Source organism: Myotis daubentonii, chromosome 10 (genome assembly GCF_963259705.1).
Source record: "Myotis daubentonii chromosome 10, mMyoDau2.1, whole genome shotgun sequence".
NCBI lineage: Eukaryota > Metazoa > Chordata > Mammalia > Chiroptera > Vespertilionidae > Myotis > Myotis daubentonii.
The window spans coordinates 47463295-47486194 of NC_081849.1; the positions used below are offsets into that span (position 1 = coordinate 47463295).

The window sequence follows — 22900 nt, forward strand, 5'->3', positions numbered from 1 at the left end:
CGGCCAACGCTGTCGATTCTCCGGCCAATCCCGGCACGCCTTGACCCATCCCTCTCTCTTATTGGCTAAACGGGAGTGCAGCCGGCGGATGTTGTCGTTTCTGTGAGAGCCAAAGCCGGCAAGATGGCGTCGGGCGGCGGGGAGCTGGGTGGCTTGTTCGACCACCACGTCCAAAGGGCTGCTTGCGACACGCGGGCCAAGTACCGGGAGGGGCGACGGCCTCGTGCCGTGCGGGTAAAGTGGTTTTTGTTTCATTTGCTACCTTCAGTAGTTTTATGTGAACTCTAGCCCCCCGCGCCCAGCCTGTGCGAGTGAAGGCTTGCGAGGCCTCGGTCGGACCCACCTCCTTGCAGGTGGGTGTGAGGAATCCTGGGCATCCGCTACCAGAGGTTCCCGCGACCCCTTTGGTCACTGCGAGGGCGTCCGCTCTGCGGAAACGGGGCTTTGTTTTAATCATTGTATCTTCCGTGTTTACGGCTCTCCTTGGCACATCGGAAGCACTCTGAATATTTAACTCTTTCCAGTAGCTGTACCCAGCCCATTTCTGCAAAATCTACCAATCGAAGGTAGTCTATGTGAGGCTTTAGTTGGGCGAATTCACGTGGAGCGAGCTCTTCAACAGAGAGAAGGGCAAAGTTTTTGACTTTCTGTTTTCTGCAAACTGGTTGAAAAACATTTCTTGTTTTTAAAGCTTTTGGACATTTTTTTAAAAAGCAGATTTGTCTTAGACTTACTTATGAGATACATCTAACTTGTTTGCATTTCTTTTAGGTATATACAATTAATTTGGAATCTCGGTACTTATTAATACAAGGAGTTCCTGCAGTGGGAGCGATGAAGGAATTAGTTGAACGATTTGCTCTATATGGTGCAATTGAACAGTATAATGCTCTAGATGAATACCCAGCAGAAGAATTTACAGAAGTTTATCTTATTAAATTTATGAGTTTACAAAGTGCAAGGTAATGTGCAAGTTAAGCACTGTCCTACTGCCCCCACAGGCCCCAGGTTTCCCACATTCATACCTGAATTACCCAATAACAACATGGTTGTTCTTGTCTTCCTCCAGTCTTTTTAAACGTTTGCCTTTCTAAAATCACTTTCTATCACATCAGTCTCATGTTTAACACTTTGTCTTGTAGGGTGGTAGATTAAAAATTGGGTTTAGAGTAAGTTTTCCAATTCCCTGGCTTACTAACATCATGATCTTGGACAAGTTATTAAACCCTAGTAAGCCTGTTTCGCTTGTTCTATAAAATCCATCTGATAAAAGGACCTGCTTACTGAGGTTGTGTGAGGCTGAAATGAGGTAATCCATGTGAAGGGCTTAGCATAACGCCTCCTGTTCAGAATGCAGTAAACATTAGTTATTGAGGTTCTTACTGTTGTGCACCTATGTGAATTAACACCATCTCTTCCAGCTTTCTATGTAACATAAACTCAGTTCCAAAAAGGCTGAAATGTAAAATGCCGTACCTATTTTTATGTAAACCCTCCCTCCTACTGATTTGTTCCAAGACCCATCCTTCCCTGGTTATTACAATTCATATTTTCTTTTCTGTGCCACAAATAGCACTTGTCTGCCATAAAGCACTTATTTTATGGGGTCAGGTGTTATTCTCAGGTAGCTCTTAAATGCAGTCACACTTTCCTAACCAACTTGCCAGCTCCTCATCATTAGGGAAGCTATTTTCTAGAGTCTTTGCATTTCCCACAGCACCTACCTAGTACAATTGGCCTTGGAATTCGGCATCTGGATTTGAATCCTAGCCCCTCTCTCCAGAGTAAACATGGCCAAGTTCTAAATCTCCCCAGGCCTTACATTCATCATAGGATTGTTGTGAAATGTTAATTCAAGTGAAGCACTCGAGGACACTGCCTGGCATGTGGTAAAATCTCAATTGGTATTTCTTATTATCCCTGAGCACAGAAGTACTTCAATATTTATTATAATGCTTGACCAGTTATAGGTATTTAGTAAGTATTTGTTGAATGATACCATCCTCTCATTGATTAGTTGTTATATATTCAGTATTTCCTCAATTATTGAAAATTTTAGTTACAGTATTTTTATTAATTTTTTATATAGGAACACATTGTGCTGAGAATGCTAAATTGGGTATAAGCTAATTCTCAAGGGCCATTTAACTCCACACAGAGAAAAATCTCTATTTTATGGCAATGGATTGTGTGCCTTAGGCTAACCAGCTGGATTCTAAGTTGACTAAAGGGAGCCTAGATATGTGTGGATGACTTAGCTCAAACCCCATTAACAATGTTGGGAGAGGGGAGGAAAGGCTCTTACTAGTAGAGTATGCACTAGATCAAGAAGGTCAATTCTTTCCATAAGCAAATTACTTAATTCCCAAACCATAGGATGTACACACACACACAGCAAAAGCTGGACTTTGCTCTTTAGATCTCTACATTGTGTACTAGTCAAGTTTTATCCTAAGTAAATCTAGATTAATAAACCATGCTATCGTGTATTTTTGTTTAGGATAGCCAAGAGGAAAATGGATGAACAGAGTTTCTTTGGTGGATTGCTTCATGTGTGCTATGCTCCGGAATTTGAGACAGTTGAAGAAACTAGAAAAAAATTACAAGAGAGGAAGGCTTATATAGCAAGAGCTACTAAAAATAAAGGTATGGAAAGCCTGTGACTAAACAGCTATGTGTCAGGCATTCTGCTAAGTATAGCCTTGTGGAGCTCTCAGTCTAGTGGGAAGAAGGGCAAGTAAATGGTCACAATATGCAACTACTAACATGATTCTTTGTAGCACTCAACGTCATTTGGGATGGGAAGAAAGAGATGTTGGTTTGTGGGAGAATTCCTACAGGACGAGAAGGGGGCTGAGTTTTGAAGGATAAGTGGACATTATTCAGAAGTTGAGGAAGAAATGGAAAGGTGGGCCAGATAGCATGTTTAAAGGAATAAAGGAGCATCGTGCATTCTAAGGAACTGTGAATAAATAGCACAGGATAACCACACAGGGGCTTCGTAAAGGGCCTTGTGTCCCATGTGAAGGAATTAAAGCTTTGACTTGAAGTGAGAAACAGGATTCACAGACCAGTTCCCATTGGCTAATCTAAAACTGCTAAAAGTGGAAAAGTTTTACTTTTGACCAACAGTTGGCCAGGTGCCTCATCTGCCCAACTGAGTTTCCCTAGACACAAATTCCAGATGCCTGGAATGGAGTCATGAGATCTGGTACGTGGGTTGTAGGACTAGAACAGTCAGAATTAGATTAAGATAGCATGTGTAGTCTGAAATCTGAATGCTACCAGAGGCTTAAATTACAAAATTTTCACCCTTTGGGTAAAAGTCAATGTCCATAAAGCTATTGAATATGGTGAGTTTGTGGCTGATTGGGGATGGGCATGTGGCAATAGTGAAGAGAGAAATAAGTGGGGAGACTCTTGAAAACCTTACCTGAAAATTTGGGTATACAACTGTTGAGAGTCCCTGTAGACACTGAACTTTAACCTGTAGGATGTGTAAATAAATAGCTCCATACAAACTTATATGTGTGGGGGGCAAAGGAAATTACTAAATATGGGCCCAGCATATTGCTTCCTATAAAAACTAATACAAACTAAGCAGCATATACACTCGTACTGTAAAAAACAAAAAAGCAGCTTTGTATGTAATGACATGGAAGAACTCTCCAAAATCTACAGTTAACTGGAAAACAAAAAGGTGCAGAGAAATGGCTATTACAGGAGGAATACCCATAGGTGGAAGGAAGACATACTGGACAGATTAATAAGAAAGTAAGAATAGTGATTACTTATGGGGGGGTGGAAACCAGGCATTCAGGGAGCAAAGAAAGTGTAGCGTGACACTATTATACCTTTATCCTTTTTAGCTTTTAAACCACATGAATGTATTGCCTGCCCAAGAAATAAAATTGTAAGGGTAACATTTGTTATTTTCAAGCAATGTTTGTTTTTAGAATTACACTTTTCTGAATGATGAAAACAGATTAACTATTTCTGTTTCCCTTTCTCTCACCTTTTAAATTGTAATATAAAGATTATTTCATGACAAAGAAGAAACTGGTTACAGAGTATAAAGACACAAAAGATTTTAGACAGGACTTCCACTCAAAGAAATCTGGATTTTGTGAAGCTGCGCTGAACACTTGTGCTGGGAACTCAGATCCTTGTCTTCCTTATTCTTGTGAATTGCCTTTGTGTTATTTCTCCTCAACATGCATGTGTTCATCAGGAGAGTACGAGAACAGAGCATCAAGCTCCTCTCAGTATGGGAGAAACCGTGATGAAACAGTGGGGCATTGTAACCACAATGACTCTTTGCAGAAAGTGCAGATGAAAACTTTAAAAAATCCAGTGGCCTGCCCTGGTGCTCAGAAGGCTTTTACTCCTTCAGAGGCAGTTGACAGGTTTATGCCTAGGACGACACAACTGCAGGAGCGGAAGAGAAGAAGAGAAGATGATCGTAAACTTGGACCTTTTCTTGAAACAAGCACTAGCAGTAATGAGGTGCTGATTGGGCCTCTGTTACCAGACATACCCAAAGTGGATATGCATGATGACTCCTTGAATACAACAGCGAATTTAATTCGGAATAAACTTAAAGAGGTAAGATCATTTAAAGAAGTCTCCTAAGAGATGATTTGGTTATAGGACTAACCCTAAATGGAGACTTATTTATGAGAACTATAGTATCATTTACTATTTTTCATTTTTTAGTTTTTGATGTGTTTACTGAATTTTACTAACAAATACCATTTGCTTTGATACCATTAATCCGTACCTTAAACAAGAAACAGAATACTAGCCCTGCTGGTGTGGCTCGGTTGGGTGTCATCCTGTGCACTGAAAGGTTGCTGGTTCGATTCCCGGTCAGGGTACATGCCTGGGTTGGGGGCTTGATCTCCGGCAGGGGCAGGAGGTAGCTGACCGAAACTCAGTGTTTTTCTCTCTCCCCCTCCCTTTCCTTTCCTCTCTCTAAAAATCAATAAAAAACATCTTTAACAAAAGAAACAGAAAGCTATGTTTTATAATGTGATTAAGGAGGGGCAAGGTAGCTTATTTTATGTACATTTTTTACCTGGAAATTATTATCTGATTAAGGATAAAGGGGTGTTTTGTAGTAATAAAAATCTATGGACACAGTTTTTATGCTTAAGCCTCTTTTAAATTTTTTAGTTTGTGCTGGCAACCCTTCCTTTCTTCACAGACAGCTGAACTAAGGCATGGATACAGATAGAGCCGTCTCAGCCAGAGCTGACTGTATTTTCAAGAAAAATATGTTAGGTCTGAATCCTAGGTATAGAAACAGTAGAACAATAAGGAGGAGAAATACTAAGTATAATTTACTATGGTTTCAAATAATTTCCCAGTTTAAGTGAAGACTGTCTTACTCTGCTGTAACTTATTGTCTCCTTTTTTCATGATGCATTTGATTTCATTTTCCCTAAAAAAATTGAGGATTATAACATTTTCTGATTATTTCTTTAAATTTTTCACCCCTCCCCCAACCTCCATGTCTCTAAATATATCAGACATTATCAGTGTTTCAAGTTGTATGCAAGCAGGATATCTATCTGTACCCATAAAATAACAAGGGACTTCAGATCTACAAAGGAATGTTAGTAGAACCTGTTTACTTCTCTACCTCAAAAATTTCTTCTTGTTAAATGGCTTTAAAAATAAAGGTGGGGGGTGATGGGGTGAGATCAACCAAAGGACTTGTATGCATGCATATGAGCATAACCAATGGACATAGACAGTAGGGGAGTGAGGGCTTGTGCTGGGAGGGGGGTGGGTGGGAGCAGCCAGGGAGAGGTCAAAGTGGGAAAAAGGAGACTCATGTAATACTTTAAATAATAAAGAATTTAAATTTAAAAAATTGTTTACTCCCGTCAGTGTTTGGACAGAAAACTGCTCTGTGCCTAGATTGTAGGCTGTACCTTGAACTTGGCTTAGCTCTGCTTCAAACGTGATAGCAAGGATTAATCTATTGAATATATTATGTCTTCTGATAGTTTATTTATTCTTTTACTATAAAAATTAAGTTTTTCTGGTTCTCTTTTCTAAAACTAGGTGATTACAACTGTGCCAAAGCCTCCAGAGGACAAGCTGGAAGATGTGCATACAAGTCATCCATTAAAACAAAGAAGAAGAATATAAGATTACTAGTAGCAAATTAATATTTTCTAAGAGTATTTATTTTGCCGAAACCGGTTTGGCTCAGTGGATAGAGCATCGGCCTGTGGACTGAAAGGTCCCGGGTTCGATTCCGGTCAAGGGCATGTACCTGGGTTGCGGGCACATCCCCAGTGGGAAATGTGCAGGAGGCAGCTGGTCGATGTTTCTCTCTCATCAATGTTTCTGGCTCTCTCTCTCCCTTTCTCTCTGTAAAAATCAATAAAATATATTTTTTAAAAAAAAGAGTATTTATTTTTAGCCTGTCGTTTTAATTCTTGAAGAGATTTTACTGCTGCTATTTTTTTGAATGCACTCCTCTTTGTAATTTCTTTCAAGCTACTTGTTTAATTTAGTTTCACCTTTTAAAATTAGGTTATTGTGGACAAAATACTTGCCAGCCAACTGTTTCCCTTAATAAAAACTTTCCTAGAAACGCCATCCAGTGACTTTAGTTACATCTTATTGGCTAGAACTGGGCCCATGACTATTCCTGAGGAGTCTGGAATAGTGAATGCTTTAGGTTTCTATGGTTAAGGAAGCAAGAGAAAAGAGGGTTGAGAATGCCTGACTTGATGCTACAAGATCCAAGGTGGTGGACTAACTTAAATAAATTTGCTTATTATTACCTATTATAGATGTTATTTTGATCCAAACTTACTATTACAGAAACTGTTCTTATAATGTTACCTTTCACATTGCAGTAACTCTGTGTGAATTAACTGAAGGAAATAAAGATAGGCAACCAGGATCTGTTTTTTATTTTAATGCAAGTATTGAGTGATTCACATTAAAAAACTAGACAGAATCCAGGATGTGTTTGAATGCCAGGGCTTCAAAATCAAGACAAATCTGTAAAGTAAAAAAGTTAATAAACTATTAGAACAAAGCTGAAATTAGAAGCTTACATGCTTTAGTTAACTTATCAGATGAATTTATTTGATCTATGGCAGAAGCAAATTAGAATTTGTAAATAAGTGACTTCTACCACTACTTTTATAGCACACTCACTTTTTTTCCCCCTGTTAGTAGACTACATAATGGGAATCCAATTATGTACAGGCTGTTTTCATATTTTTACTGATAAAAATACTGGAGAAGGCCCATACCAAATGGCATCTCTTTTTCGTTCCTCCCTATCCTTAAGGGTCTGGCCCAGCCGTGGGCAAACTACGGCCCGCGGGCCGGATCCGGCCCGTTTGAAATGAATAAAACTAAAAAAAAAAAAAAAAAAAGACTGTACCCTTTTATGTAATGATGTTTACTTTGAATTTATATTAGTTCACACAAACACTCCATCCATACTTTTGTTCCGGCCCTCTAGTCCAGTTTAAGAACCCATTGTGGCCCTTGAGTCAAAAAGTTTGCCCATCCCTGGAGACTGTGGCCTTATGGATTGAATTTGAACATAATCAGTTAAGAAGGCTCATCTTCAGTTATGACTGACGGATCCAGACTTGTTAGGAGGGCACTAGGTGGTAGATGGTCTTTATATATATATATATATTTTTTGTTGATTTTAGAGTGGAAGGGAGAAACATCAATGAGAATCATTGATTGGCTGCCTCCTGCACACCCCCTACTGGGGCTGGAGCCCACAACATGGAGGCATGTGCCCTTGACCAGAATCAAACCTGGGACCCTTGAGTCTGCAAGCTGATGCTCTATCCACTGAACCGAACTGGGTAGGGCTAGACGGTCTTAATAGAAGCTGCAGGCAAGGGGGTTGGCCCTAGTTCCTCGTAAGGCAATTAGATATATTTCTTTTGCAGAATTCAGGTAAAAGATGTATTAGAGACCTGACCATAGAATTAGGAAGAATACAGTGCTTTCTAGGACTTGAAGGTGTTATGAACCTCCACTTCAGAGTCTTACTGTAATTCTGATGGTGGTGGACAGGAGCTGGTGGGGGCAGGAATGGGGAATTGTTTAACGGGCACAGAGTTTCAGTTTTGCAAGATGAAAAGAGTTCTGGAGATTGCTTGTACAGCAGTGTGAATGTACTTTACTGAACCTGAATACTTAAAATTGATGTGGATGGTAAAGTTTATGTTAGGTGTATTTTAACACACACACACACAGCCTGACAGTCCTAAAGGGAGGAGCTGCTAAGTGGGTTCTTTGTTCTTGAATGGATTCCTGATATGTGTGTGGAGGCCAGCACTCCTCCCAGCCCTGCCAACAATACATTTGATCATGAGAGAAAGAAACCTTTCATGTGTCAGGCACCAAAAGAAGATTCTGATTCAGTTAGTTTGGGGTGGAGTCTGAGATTCTGCATTTCTCATAAGTCCCTAGGTGATACCATTGAGCTGGTGCACAGACTACACTGAGTAGCAAGGCTCTAGATAACGGGGCTACAGATGAAGTCTCTGGGAACAACTCCAGAACTGTTGGTATTCCATCAGATATAAGTAGTTACTCCAACCCAGTCCATTATTCTGCACTGTTTCACCCATCAGTTCCTTAAAACGAGAAGTCTGCCTTTCACATATTGCATTTTACCACATATTTCCAGACAAGATGTGGGAATATCCCTGGTCAGGTGGCTCAGCTGGTTGGAGTATTGTCCTGTAGACCTGAAAGGTTGTAGGTTCGATTCCTGGTCAGGGCACATACCTAGGTTTTGGGTTTGATACCCAGATTGATGTTTCTTTCTCTCTCTCCTCTCTCTCCCTCCATCCCTCCCTCTACAATCACTAAACATATCCGTAGGTGAGGATTTTTTAAAAAAGGAATAAGCTACATTGGGACAAATTAAGAGAGATGAGCTAAGATGGCTAAGGATAGCTTATTATGCAAGTTCATTCACAAAATCATCTAAATTACCACAGAATAAAAAGTTTCTTCAAAAAAGAAGTGTTTTCTTATGTTTGCAAAGCAGAGTTGATGAGAGGCAGAATTAAAATGTTAATGAATCAAATAAATTATTAGGCTGGCTCTTCTAGCTCAGAAAACTTTTGTCAAATCCAAACATGAAAATAAACCTTATGACCACAAAATACTATATATGTGTTCAAATTTTTTAAAATTTAATTTATTCTCATTGACAACATTTGGGTTGAAAGACATCAAGTTTTCTCCTAGCAGTTCTTGCTGAACCCATTCTTTATTCACTGTTCTATCCCTTAAGTAAGCCCAATATACCTTGGTTTTCTTTGGGGAAATATTAACATACAAGAAATCAGGACTTGTATACAGTTGAAGCCCAAAAGAAAAGTCTGTTGAATAGAATTACTTAAACAGTCACTACTGTCTTGATTCCCAAAGCACTAGGATGGGCTGAGCCCTTCATGGTTGCCTAGACCAGTGGTCAGCAAACTGCGGCTCGGCAAACTGTGGCTCACGAGCCACATGCGGCTCTTTGGCCCCTTGTGTGTGGCTCTTCCACAAAATACTGACTTCTGTGCATGGGCCACGGAGTTTCAATCGCACTGTATGTGCGTGCCCGCACGTGGTAGTTTGTGAGGTGTAGCAGTGAGGTGAAGCCCTAAAGAGGTGAGTGTCCAACCAGTGTTACAGTGTTATTTTCAGATCCGTTAAAATGTCCCCTCAACCTTTTGGGGCTGTTGGCACTGTACCTTTGCTTCTGGTAAACATTGTCCAAACACCTCCATCAAAAGTCTCTCTTCTTTCACTGCTTTTTCAAAGTCGGCAAAAGAGATCTTGCCATCGTTGTCATAATCCTAGAGAGGAAGCCCATATTGTACAGCTATTTTTGTGATAAAATAAGGACCACAGGGCAAAAATTCTCAAGCTTAATTTTTAGTAGTAGAACTTGTTCCTGAAAGGATCTCTTACTTGGGAGCTCATCATGTAAAAAGGGTAAAAGTGGAGTTGCTCAGATAAGGACCGAGGCACTGGGAGTTAGAGCACTCACAGCCCAAGATGGACTAGAGTCATGCAGACCACCGCTAGGCCTTTAGGGATGGTTGGGATCTAGAGAGGTGGGGAAGTGTGTGGAGGAAGTGCAGAATGGCCCAACCTGAATTATGACAGTAAGTCAGGAGAAGAGGGACCTGCCTCAAGTGGAGCATTGGTGACAGGGACTATGGGTGATTAAGTAAATCATGGGGATAGCATGTGTGTGGGTAATGTATGCCTTTAACTGCTTCAGTGAATTTGGGTTTGATCTTATGGGTCTTTGGTGTGTGTTTTTTTCTTTCCACATGTCAGGGTATAACTAAATCAGGGCTGCTGAAAGTCTAATCTAGAGAAAGGTTTGAATAATTGTCAGAAGTCTACCCTGAGCCCTGGCAGGGTCGAGTGAGCACTTCCAGTGGAAGGGGATACTCTGGACCTGTGTTAGCTGAGTCTGAGACTCGGCAGTCCACATCATGTTTCTTTCCTGAACTCCAGAGTCATGGGTTAGCCAAGGCCACAAATCTTAGGGCCACAAATATTCACCGGTATCCGGTGGAGGGTCACAGTAAGAAAAGGAGAGAAATTACTATGTCCATTAGAAATGGATATTATTGGTTTCATTGAATTCTGCACCCAATTTTCTAGTGTGACCTTGAGTAAACCCATCTGTACTTGTTTTCTCATCTGCCAAATAGAGATAATTTCTACTTTACAGGATTGTTTTGAGGATAAAATGAATTCATATATTAAAGTTCTGTGAAGGGCCTGGCATAGAGCAAGCACTCTATTTAAAAAACCTTTTATTATCGCCGAAATCGGTTTGGCTCAGTGGATAGAGCGTCGGCTTGCGGACTGAGGGGTCCCAGGTTCGATTCCGGTCGGGGGCATGTGCCTGGGTTGCGGGCACATCCCCAGTAGGAGGTGTGCAGGAGGCAGCTGATCGATGTTTCTCTCTCATCAATGTTTCTGACTATCTCCCTCCCTTCCTCTCTGTAAAAATTCAATAAAATATATTTTAAAAAAACCACCTTTTATTATTATGTTATTCTATTATATTGAATATTTGGAAGAATTGAAAGGCTAAGGTCATGAAGACAGACTAAAATAGCATCCAATTTAATACACATTAAACCTGCTGCCTTTTCCACAATTAGTGAGGTTTTACTAATATTAAAATATTTTGCCCTGACCAGTTTGGCTCAGTGGATGGAGCGTCGGCCTGGGGACTCAAGGGTCGCAGGTTCGATTCCGGTCAAGGGCATGTGCCTTGGTTTCGGGCATATCCCCAGTAGGGGACGTGCAGGAGGCAGCTGATTGATGTTTCTAACTCTCTATCCCTCCCCCTTCCTCTCTGTAAAAAAATCAATAAAATATATATATAAAAAATAAAATATATATAAAAAATATTTCAAAATGAGAAAATTAACATTCATTTGGAATAGTGATTCATTTAATCACCCAGCAATTCCACAAATATTTTCTGAGCACCCACTATCAGCCAGACACTATTCCAGGCAATGGTCAGAGCAGAAAACAAAAACTCCTGCCCTCATAAAGGCTGCATTTATTATGGAGGGAAATAATTTCTTCATCTTAGCTTTATCCAATATCCACTTGCTTAGTTATAATGAATTATAGTATTTCATTCTTACCATTTTCTTCAGCGTTATCTCTACCAATTCTTTTATTCCTTCATCAGTCTCTTCATCAGATAACTGCTGGTGTAGACTGTTCCTCAACATGTCAAATATTTCCTCTCGAGAAATGTAACCATCATCACCATTCAAATAATACACTTCAAAACAGACTTTTCAAAGCATAAGATGTTTAAAGACTTGGACAAGGACAGTTAAAATGTCACTAATCTTCTCCTTAGTTATTTCATTATATAATAATAAAAACAATTTATACAACCTACAATTATTGGCCTATATGGTAAAGTGATTTTAAAATAAAGCACCTTTCATTACATTTCTTTCCACAAGATAAAATACCCCTTGGAATGTGTAAAGAAAGACTTGTAACTTCTGGATTTTGAAATTGAGGGTTTAAAAATATTATGAAGCTGAAATAAAGGGGATACATATTTTTAAATTTCTGATCATACAATACATTTATACGTGTATACATATGTGTGTAAAAATCTCAGCTTTATGATTCTCTTCTTACATAGAGAACAAAAACTAAGTACACACTTTGCCATGTCACCAACAACACTTTTTGGTGTATTTAGCCAGTGAGTCTGTCATCTCTTTGGGGACTGCCTGTCTGCACTACTCAGAAAAACTGCTCTCTCCTCACAGAGTGAGCCCTACTACAATTCACTCCTTCATCCACAAGTGACTTACTCAGGTCCTGGGAATACAGCAGTGCCAGAGCTCTTCTGGTGTTTCTAACCCAGTTAAGTGTTTTACAAAAGCAATAGAACCAGGTATAAAACTCCAGAGTATTAGATTAGCTGTGTGTTTTTGTCAAGTTTCTCCAATCTATTGCACACATGAGTTTGCAACACAACCCTTCTAAAAGTAGTATCTTCCCCCAAACTAACATATCTCGAAATGTATATGAAACATTTTTAGGAAGTGGGGTTAGAGGAGGAAACATTTTTTGATAGTGTGATGCTATTCAATCACTATACAGCTACTTTCAATGAATGTCACAACCATTTTCACCAGGTATTAGTATTACCACAAGAATTTACATCCAAGAAACTTAGTTTTTCACTTTTAGGTGAGACTTTTGTATAGGAATGTTGCAATAAGCTTAATGGCAACTATATTTAAATGTTATCCTGTAAAAAATTAGACTGAAGAAGAAAACACACAAAACTTGAAACAAAAATGTCAGAAAGTTGGCGATTTTCTTTAAAAATGTGTTTCTTTAAAAATGTGCTATCACTTTAAAATGTGTTTAATTTAGGGATCTTTTTTGAACATTCCAAATCCAAATTCAAGTGGAAGAAGGGATAAAAAAAAATTGCTTAACTTCCTCAGTACTCTGCTGTCTTCTCTTAAGCAATCTGTTTCTTTGAAAAATACTATTTAAAATTGTTCCTATTATCTTTCCAGGGCTCCCTGCCCCAAATCTTGGAACTAGAGGTGTAAAACATAGGAAATACACACCACACCAATGGTACAGGTTAGGTGAGGCCTCAATTATTTCTAGGCAAAATTGTGAACTGGGGAAACCAAGATGGCGGCATAGGTTAACGCTGGAGATTGCTGCCCTCGAACAACCCCTTCAGAGATCTAACTAAAGGACAGAACGGACATCATCCAGAACCACAGGAAGGCTGGCTGAGTGGAAATTCTACAACTAGGAGGAAAGAGAGTATCATACCCAGACTCAGAGGAGGCGCAGTGCTGAAGTGAAATACTCAGGTGCGGAGTGCGCGCGAAGAGCGGGCTGGCGGCGGAGGGCGCGGTTGTTGTTTTCAATCGGGAGGGAGTTTCAGACTCTGAGCTCCAGATCCGGGGGAGTCTCTTGGGACCCAGACTCAAACGGGAGAAGTGGGACTGTCTGGCTCCGGTCGGAACTCGAAGGCAGCTTTCTCTCCGAGGTTTGCAGCCATTGCTGGGACTCTGAGAGGCAGAGCCCCTGGGGAAGGAACTGAGAGCAGCCATAACTGCTTGCTCCGCCTGCCCTGTAGATCCCCAGGGACCCGCCCCGCCCAAGCCCTGCACAGAGCCATTTGCCGGATAGCCTCAGGCAAAGGCTAGATTAGCACCGCCCTAGAGATCCAGCACAGAAGCCCTCCCACTGCAGACACAGCGGACTCTCATAGCCAGTTAGCCTGGAGGTCAACTCACCCCCGGTATTGCCGACATCAATCAAGGCTTAAAGGCAACAAGACTGTGCACAAAGACCACTAGGGGGTGTACCAAGAAAGCATAAAAAATGTGGAGACAAAGAAACAGGACAAAACTGTCAATGGAGGATATTGAGTTCAGAACCACACTTTTAAGGTCTCTTAAGAACTGTCTAGAAGCTGCCGATAAACTTAGTAAGGCCCTCGAAAAGACTGGTGAGACCGCCGATAAATGTAGTGAGATCCTCAAGAAATCTAATGAGAACCTCGATGTTGTGATAAAGAACCAACTAGAAATTAAGCATACACTGACTGAAATAAAGAATATTATACAGACACCCAACAGCAGACCAGAGGAGCGTAAGAATCAAGTCAAAGATTCAAAATGCGAAGAAGCAAAAAACACCCAACTGGAAAAGCAAAATGAAAAAAGAATCCGAAAATACGAAGATAGTGTAAGGAGCCTCTGGGACAGCTTCAAGCGCACCAACATCAGAATTATAGGGGTGCCAGAAGATGAGAGAGAGCAAGATATTGAAAACCTATTTGAAGAAATAATGACAGAAAACTTCCCCCACCTGGTGAAAGAAATAGACCTACAGGTCCAGGAAGCGCAGAGAACCCCAAACAAAAGGAATCCAAAGAGGACCACACCAAGACACATCATAATTAAAATGCCAAGAGCAAAAGACAAAGAGAGAATCTTAAAAGCAGCAAGAGAAAGAAACCCAGTTACCTACAAGGGAATACCCATACGACTGTCAGCTGATTTCTCAACAGAAACTTTGCAGGCCAGAAGGGAATGGCAAGAAATATTCAAAGTGATGAATACCAAGAACCTACAACCAAGATTACTTTATCCAGCAAAGCTATCATTCAGAATTGAAGGTCAGATAAAGAGCTTCACAGATAAGGAAAAGCTAAAGGAGTTCATCACCACCAAACCAGTATTATATGAAATGCTGAAAGGTATCCTTTAAGAAGAGGAAGAAGAAAAAAAAAGGTAAAGATACAAATTATGAACAACAAATATGCATCTATCAACAAGTGAATCTAAGAATCAAGTGAATAAATAATCTGGTGATCATAATAGAATCCGGGACATAGAAAGGGAATGGACTGACTATTCTTGGGGCGGAAAGGGGTGTGGGAGATGCGGGAAGAGACTGGACAAAAATCGTGCACCTATGGATGAGGACAGTGGGTGGGGAGTGAGGGCGGAGGGTGGGGCGGGAGCTGGGAGGAGGGGAGTTATGGGGGGGGGAAAAAAGAGGAACAAATGTAATAATCTGAACAATAAAGATTTAATTTAAAAAAATTGTGAACTGGGATAATGTGTTTGGAATTCCTAATGTTCCTTTTCTGTAAGAGGCTCTCTTTATAATCTTCCTCCCTTTGGGCTTTCATTGTCCTAGGCTTTCCCCCTTTTCACTCATCTACACTAACACTACAGTATTGATGTCTGGTGGTTAACATGCGTTTTACCTTATCATAAACACACACACGCACACACACACACAGGCAATGGCCCAATGTGACTTGTGCACTACCCATATCAAGGCCTATTTCCTGCTGAGCTCAGAGGCAGCCTCAGAAATTTCCACCTTACTAGCTGATAAGAGTTGGCATAAGTCCTCATCCTTAGTTTCTGTTATTAGCCTGGGCCTTAAGCCAAAGACCCATCCTGGTGACATCTGAACATTATAGAACCAGTGAATGAAGTGTTGGGGGATCCTGGGACTAGGGACTCTCCTATGAAATAGCCCACCCATTTCATCTGACCTGTATTTTTTTAAAACTGTCATGAACTATTTTTGCAAGGTTGCTATAAAGAACATTAATTTTATGTTTTTAAAAAATATTTAAACATTCACTAAATACAAAATTAACCATATATATTACTAAGCCAGTAATGCCATATAGAATTCTTACACTTCAGCTTTTCTTCAAAAGTCCCTCGAAGAAAGACTGATAATCCTTTAACCCACTCATTTACATTTATGCAGTTATCACTGTCTTTGTCAAATGCAAAAAATACTGGAAAAAAGCACATATAAGTGTATTATTGTTCACAGCTATTTTATAATTCAAGAATATGTATGTATAGATTTTTAAAAATCTCCTCCCAAACTGAGGGGAGAAAAGGGTCTTGGTACAATCATTCTTGAAAAAGTCAAAATTACTGAAAATGTTTTCCCCAGATTTCTATAGGAAGAAAAGTCATTCTCCTCCATGATCAATGATGATCTTGTTTTGTACTGTTACTATGTACGATGATGGAGCCAATCAATGTAGTAATTTTTATTCTAAAAAAGTGGCACAATTCTGTTCTAAAGAGCTTGTACAATGCCTGAAGATAAATTACTAAAATAATACTATTTTAAAATTACCAATGAAATCTTAATATAGAAAGTGAAATATTATTGACTCTTTTGGGGGTGATGAATGTTAATTATTTTGATTATGGTTATGAGTTCAAGGGTGTACATATATAGATCAAAACTTACCAAATTGAACACTAAAAATCAGTTAGTGAAAATGACTGGCTCATATTAAATAACTTCCTAGTTTAAATAAATGACATTTTTTTTCAGTATAATGAGTATTTTTCATTTTTATGAGGAAAAAGAAATCATTGAAAAATTTACATGTCTACAGCATATGAATTTATAGACAGCATGATTAAAAGTCACATGGTTATCTTTGAAAAATAATACTGCTAGCTTATTTAGCCCGTTACTAGTTATCTCTCAAAGTGGTACAGTTATAAGACTTCTTGAGCAAATTTATATTAAAAACCATCCTAACAATAAAATCAACTACTGATTTGTATTGGCAGCACTACCAGAATTGTCTTTCTAGTTTGGCATTAAAAAAGTCAGTCTTTGATGAAAATTAAATATATAATATTTGTCATATATTAATCTACTTATAAAGATGCCATATATATATGTTTGCCACCTCAGCTTGGCTCATTTCAGTCCCTTATGACTTCTTACCCCTATTCATTAGCTTATCATCAGTCATTCCAAACAAGCCGTGCAGGATCATTCGAAATGTGCTCCGATCTAGTCTAGCGTTATCAAGCCTCACATCAGGTTTTTCCACCAAGCTGTGAAAAAGTATTATGAGGCTCTCAACTTCACTTTTCTTGACTGTAAAATGAAAATATAAATATGACTTACTCATTGAGTTCTCCAATCTAACTTACAATATTTTACTAAAAGCTATTTTTTCCCTTGATGCGAGATGCCATAAAAAGTATGATATGGACTTGTTACTCAAGAGCTTATACAATTAAGATGGTTCTCACTTGGAAAGAGGAGTTGGGCCACTTTCATGGGAATGAACTTTGAATTGGGCCTTGAAGGATGCATAGTATTTTTATAGGAAGGAATGAGTTGGGGGTGGTAAAGTAGTGGAGAATTCCAGGGAGAGGTAACAATATGAATAAAGGAAAGAGGTAGAATGGAGGTTGAGGTTGAATATGTCTTCCTGGGAGCCAGAAAGTTGGGAAGAAGTGAAAAATAAGATAGAAGGTGGAGGGCCTTTAATGCCTGGTCAGAGGATTAACATTTATTTTACTGAACAGTGCCTCTCATGGTGTCATCTTTGGCCCATCTGTATGAAAATCAACCCCTTCTCCATTGCTTGTTAAACATGCAAATTGCCAGGCCTTGCCCCAGACCTACCTCAGAATTGCTAACAGCAGGCCCAGGAATTAGCTTCAAAACAAGAGTTCAGTTGCAGTGGTTCTCAACCTTCGTAATGCCGCGACCCTTTAATACAGTTTCTCATGTTGTGGTGACCCCCAATTTCATTGTTACAAATTGAACATAATTAAAGCATAGTGATTAATCACAAAAACAATATGTAATTATATATGTGTTTCCCGATGGTCTTAGGTGACCCCTGTGAAATGGTCGTGACCCACAGGTTGAGAACCTCTGCAGGGCTAAGTGGTTTAGGAAAAGACAAGTGGCAAGCTGTATTGAAAGGAAAACTGGAAGCACAGAAGCCAGGTTTGGAGTGACGGGGCTAGGGAGAGGGAAACGAGGTCAGACGTGGGGAAGGAGCCTGAGATACTGCCATATAAATACATAAATAAATACATATATACACACACACAAAACTAGTAGGATTTCATGACTGGCTTTAAACTGAAACTTTTTAATACTTATGTACCTAGATCTCACTCCAGACTTAGTGACCTAAGGAGATTTAAGAAGTGCACAAGTGTAAAAAAAAAAAAAAAGGTGCACAGGTGATTCTAATGCACTATCAGGACTGAGAACTAAGGGATTAGACTTAGTGGGTTGGGGGTAGTAGACTTAAATATTTGGGTTCTACTTCCATTTCTGAGACACTAAATAGCTGAGAGATAGACAAGTTATATACCATCTTTACGCCTCAGAGTCCTCACCTATGAAAATTGGGTATTATCTGCCCTAAATGATCTCTGAGAGTCCTTAAGTGTCTAAAAGTCTCATTCTATGAATCGAAGGTTGAGAGAACTGAAAGAGGAGGGAAACCTGGTTACTATTTCTCTTGTTCCCTTCCTTGTCTTCCCTCCCTCCTTTCTTGTTTATTTCTGGGGAAGGTGGGGAGAAAAATATTGTTAGATGCTGTCTTTGGAATGACTTCAGGTTACCCAACTGAAATTAATGATAGCACATAGCAAATATGCAGTTTGCCACAGGGCTTCCACTGTGGTCAGAATGACTTGGCTCTTCGGATGATTGACAAATCTAAATAAGCAATTACGAAGGTACCCAATAGTATTTTATTAACTGAATTAGATCCTCAGGCTTCCCACTGTAGATAGTATAAAATGACTTAAAGGTCTTCTGTGAACCAGGCAATGAATACTTCCTGCCTGCCTCAAGGTTGTTTACACTTTGGTGGAGATAAAGTGCAGTAAGGTAGTACAAACACTATGATTGAGGGTGGTTGGGGGTAACCCAAAGGAAGGAATAATCAATTGGGGGGAAGTGGTAAGAAATTAACAAGGGTCCCAAGGAGACGGTGTCATGAGCTAAGACCTGCCAAAGGAGTAAGCATTTGCCAGAGGAGGATGCTTGAATGCGTGGAGGCCTGTTCTGAGAGCTGCAATGGGGAGCTTACTGAAAAATTGAGGCAAGTTAACAGGACCAGATTTGCACATAAGGAAGATCACTTTGGCAGATTCTTGAAGCTACCTTATGAGTGCTGAATCCAGATGTGACAGGTTGTATTTCCCCAGAGACCACTGGAACAATCTACCCTACCCCACATGCTCTTCTTTCAATGTGACTTGACACTCCAGCCTTAGAAAGATGGGGTCTGACCCCCTCACTTGAAACTAAGGGGGGGCTTTTTGCTGGTTTCCTGTCAACCAACACAGTACATGAGTTATGAGGCGATGTGACTTTTCAAGGTTACATAATAGAAAGGGGACAAAAACTTGCTCTGAGGACAAAAACTTGGAAAGACATCTTTTTTGGAATATAAAGAAAAAGGATGCTCAGCTGTGGATACCCTCTATGGAGTGCATAGTAATATACCAATATGCTTGCCTGAAAGCAGTCCTGTTCAATTCCGATGGAGAATTACTACCTGAGTGAAAATGTTAGCACCAACACTACTGTGAATTAAATGGATCCCTGAAGAAAGTGAGGAGCTGTTTTCAAATATTGCGAGACATCCAACAAAGCAATCAAGGATTTTAGACAATCTTCAGTGGGTAACTTTTTCTGAGTTTATTCATGTGGCTCACATTTCATTTTATCTAAAGATCTTACATATGTGATCAAAACAATTGTGATACTTGAGAAATTGTGGATAGTGAGGCTCATGTTGCGATGCCAGAGACTGACCTGTGTTAAGTTTTTTAGCGTAATTTTAGATTTACAAGAGAGGTGCAATGGTAGTATAGAATTCCTATAAGTACTTCACTGTTCCTCCCTGTTGAGATCTTACATGGTACATTTGGCAAAAATAATACAGTAACCTGGCATATTATCAACTAAATTACAGATTTACCAGTTTTCCCAGTCCTTTTTTCAATCCCAAAATCCATTTGGTTGTCATGTCTCCTCCAACTTATGTTTTCAGTTTTTCCTTGCTTTTCATGACTGTGAATTAAGAATGTTTCTTGCCCCGCTGGCGTGGCTCAGTGGCTGAGCATCGACCTATGAACCAGGTCACAGTTCCATTCTGGGTCGGGGGTATGGGCTCAATCCCCTTTGGGGGGGCCTGCAGGAGGCAGCCAATCGATGATTCTCATCATTGATGTCTCTCTCTCCCTCTCTGAAATCAGTGTGTGTGTGTGTGTATAAAATCATCTTAATTTAGCTTTGTCTAATGATTTTTTATGATTCATTTATAGGAAGGAATGAGTTGGGGGTGGTAAAGTTAAGTGCTTTGGGGAAGAATACAAGATAAAGTACTATTCTTGTCATCACACTTCAGGGGCATACATGTACCTTCAATTACTTGCTTACGTTGGTGGGTGGGTCTCTCCTTATTGACTTAGTTCTGAGTTAAAGATGATGAACATAAACCATTCAGCACAGTGTCTTGCCAACAGAGAGCTCAACAAACACCAGCTGTTAGTAATCTGAGTGTAAAGTAGTGATCTGGTTACAGTGAATCAGTGTCAAAAACTTTCGAAAAAGAATAGTAACCCATCCCTTTTTTCAAACAATTATATCTTTGCAGAAGACTGTGGGATATGGGTCTGATCAAAGAATTGCTTTCAATAACAAATTATGGTATTTAACACTCATCACAGACGTTGCTAAACATAATTTCATTAGGATGGGAGAGGAATTATATATTTTTAAGTATAAAAAATTCCTTTTGAATGTCATAAAACTCAGGCTCTGTTAGGAGAGCAGCAAATGACATAAGACATTATATTAAACACTGGCTCAATCTGCCAGATACGACTTAAGGGACGTATGGACAGCGGGGTTGGAAACGGGCCCTACAAGTGCTTGAGGAGTTTAGATCACTTAAGATGTATCCGGAATAAGAGAAAACAGAATTAAATCCACAAAGAGAGTTTTAGAAAGGTGGTGCCTGTCCTAATGAGAAAAAGTGGAAGTGCTCAATAATGAGGCTGTCCAAGTGGCTGAAGTAAAAGTAACTTCCTCACATTCTAAAAACAGATTTTCAGTATTATCAGAAAGGCTTGTGGTCATACCGTAGAAAAAACTTTCATGAAGATTACTTTTTAAGGTCTGTCAAGGCAAGGAGTTCCCCTCTCCAAATCTGTTAAGACTAGTTTTCATAAACACTTGCTATGTTCAAGGCACCATGCTACTGCAACATCCAGTTTCCTGTTACATATCTTTACCAGCTCCCTTAAGCAGAGCAATCATCTGCTTCTATGGATTTTGTGCCAGAGAACTCAGGGAACTGGTCCAAGTAAACCTTTATACTTATCAGTCCTTGGTTGGCAGATAATCCTTTAGCACTTATGATCTCACGTAAATTCTCAAGCTCTTCTTTTCACATACACAAATATATTTCAGGATAGCTCGTTATTTTCAGTGTAAGTGCAGGGATAGTTGTTCACTTGTGGTCTGTTTTTTTCAAGTGATCAAAACATTATATAGGAAACAGAGGAACTCTAATTTGGAGCTTACAAAGCACTTGTTAATGTCCAGCTAGTATGTCTACCAACGTTTCTTTTTGAATAAAGATGCTCAGGCAGTGCTGGATGTCTGGTCAGTACTCACAGCTCTTGACGGTTTTACTGATGGATTCCACCAGTTTTCCCAAAGCCTTCGGGTCCATGTTGAATGTGGCTTCAACACACGGCAGACTTCTCAGATAGCGTAGCTCCACGCCTGGGCGTCCTGGACTGCCACTGGTTCCAGTTCACGATGTCATACCCAACACAGAATGTGATGACAGCAACATTCCAGCAACCAAATACAGAAGGTTCTCAAGTAATTGGAAAAATATGCAACAATGGTTGTTACCTCTCAGTACTCATGCCATGATTTCACTAATGTTATTGTGATCTGAAATATCACAACAATTCTAAGATCTATCTTTTCTTTGGGTCTAAACACCACTGACAGTGATACTTGCTATTATACTGCCATTTATATTTCCTCAGCACAAATTCTACAGTTGAAAATGTTTCCCTCCTATTTGAACAATTAAACTAAATAAGATTACAAAGACCTTAAACTTTTAAGCTGAAATAAATTCCCAGGCTATAAAAAGCTCCTTCAAAGATTATAACCTCATTTGCAAACTCGAAACCAGTACCTTCTCATGATATCCAAGCAGAGGCTTTACTCTGGGAGCTTCTACAGAAACATTAAACCCCACTTTTACCCCTCTAACTTACATAACTGGTAGGAAAACATGATGCCAAAGGTAGACAAAAACAACTGTCTTAACTCTTGTCTACTGTCAAATCTTAGAGACCAAGCATCTTCTAGTTTGTATCTGATGGTCTTCACTGCAGTAAGAAAAAAAAAAGTACTAAAATAAATTTTAATAAAATAGAAAAACAAATTTTAAAATAAGGCAAATACAACTGGGGGGAAAAAGCTTTCTTAAAATTCTTTTATAGATTTAAGTTCAAAACGGGCAATTTTCAAAGTTTGAAACCTGCCCTAACTGGTTTGGTTCAGTGGATGGAGTGTCAGCCTGTGGACTCAAGGGTCCCAGGTTCGATTCCAGGCAAGGGCATGTACCTTGGTTGCAGGCACATCCCCAGCAGGGGGTGTGTGGGAGGCAGCTGATCAATGTTTCTCTCTCATCGATGTTTCTAACTCTCTATCCCTCTCCCTTCCTCTCTGTAAAAAATCAATAAAATATACTGGAAAAAAACAAAACAAACAACAACAACAAAATATATATATATATAAATAAAAGTTTGAAACCTGTCACTTAAGTTTGAATAATTGCTCTCCTCTCAGTTCTTTGAAGTTAGCCATTGTTCTCCATAAAAGGAAAGAAAATTAGGCAATAGGCTTTAGCACATCTTTTTTTTTTTTTTTTTTAAATATGTTTTATTGATTTCTTACAGAGAGGAAGGGAGAGGGATAG

General features: G+C 39.5%; 2 protein-coding genes across 6 annotated transcripts; one reads left to right on the forward strand and one right to left on the reverse strand.

Moving 5' to 3' along the window:
• Nucleotides 1-9: 9 nt before the first annotated feature.
• On the forward strand, nt 10-6615 carry RBM48 (RNA binding motif protein 48). Of its 5 annotated transcripts, none has more exons than XM_059712308.1 (6): nt 10-234; nt 772-962; nt 2501-2646; nt 4037-4625; nt 6084-6187; nt 6419-6615. In XM_059712308.1, exons 1-5 carry the CDS (start codon nt 124-126, stop codon nt 6157-6159), a joined length of 1113 nt encoding a protein of 370 aa, XP_059568291.1. In that variant the 5' UTR covers nt 10-123; the 3' UTR covers nt 6160-6187; nt 6419-6615. The 5 variants fall into 5 exon arrangements, with proteins under 5 accessions (XP_059568291.1, XP_059568290.1, XP_059568294.1 ...); XM_059712309.1 differs by having other exon boundaries at nt 15-234; nt 4037-4605; nt 6073-6187; XM_059712310.1 differs by having other exon boundaries at nt 15-234; nt 4037-4605; nt 6073-6182; nt 6423-6615.
• Nucleotides 6419-22819, reverse strand: LOC132242939 (calaxin-like). Its single transcript, XM_059712317.1, has 7 exons — nt 22194-22819; nt 21571-21778; nt 16846-17001; nt 15779-15883; nt 11691-11845; nt 9756-9860; nt 6419-7026 (listed from the first exon to the last, which is right to left on the reverse strand). Exons 2-7 carry the CDS (start codon nt 21626-21628, stop codon nt 6973-6975), a joined length of 633 nt encoding a protein of 210 aa, XP_059568300.1. The 5' UTR covers nt 21629-21778; nt 22194-22819; the 3' UTR covers nt 6419-6972.
• Between the last annotated feature and the right edge of the window lie 81 nt (nt 22820-22900).

Excerpts from the sequence above, each read along its gene's own strand:
- RBM48 (XM_059712308.1), top strand. The coding sequence starts at position 124 with ATGGCGTCGGGCGGCGGGGAGCTGGGTGGCTTGTTCGACCACCACGTC. Across the intron at positions 235-771 it reads GACGGCCTCGTGCCGTGCGG|GTATATACAATTAATTTGGA; the intron begins GTAAAGTGGTTT and ends CATTTCTTTTAG. Across the intron at positions 2,647-4,036 it reads AAGAGCTACTAAAAATAAAG|ATTATTTCATGACAAAGAAG; the intron begins GTATGGAAAGCC and ends TGTAATATAAAG.
- LOC132242939 (XM_059712317.1), bottom strand. The coding sequence starts at position 21,628 with ATGGACCCGAAGGCTTTGGGAAAACTGGTGGAATCCATCAGTAAAACC. Across the intron at positions 15,884-16,845 it reads TGATAAGCTAATGAATAGGG|TATTTTTTGCATTTGACAAA; the intron begins GTAAGAAGTCAT and ends GCTTTTTTCCAG. Across the intron at positions 11,846-15,778 it reads TTTTGAAGAAAAGCTGAAGT|TCTGTTTTGAAGTGTATTAT; the intron begins GTAAGAATTCTA and ends TGCTTTGAAAAG.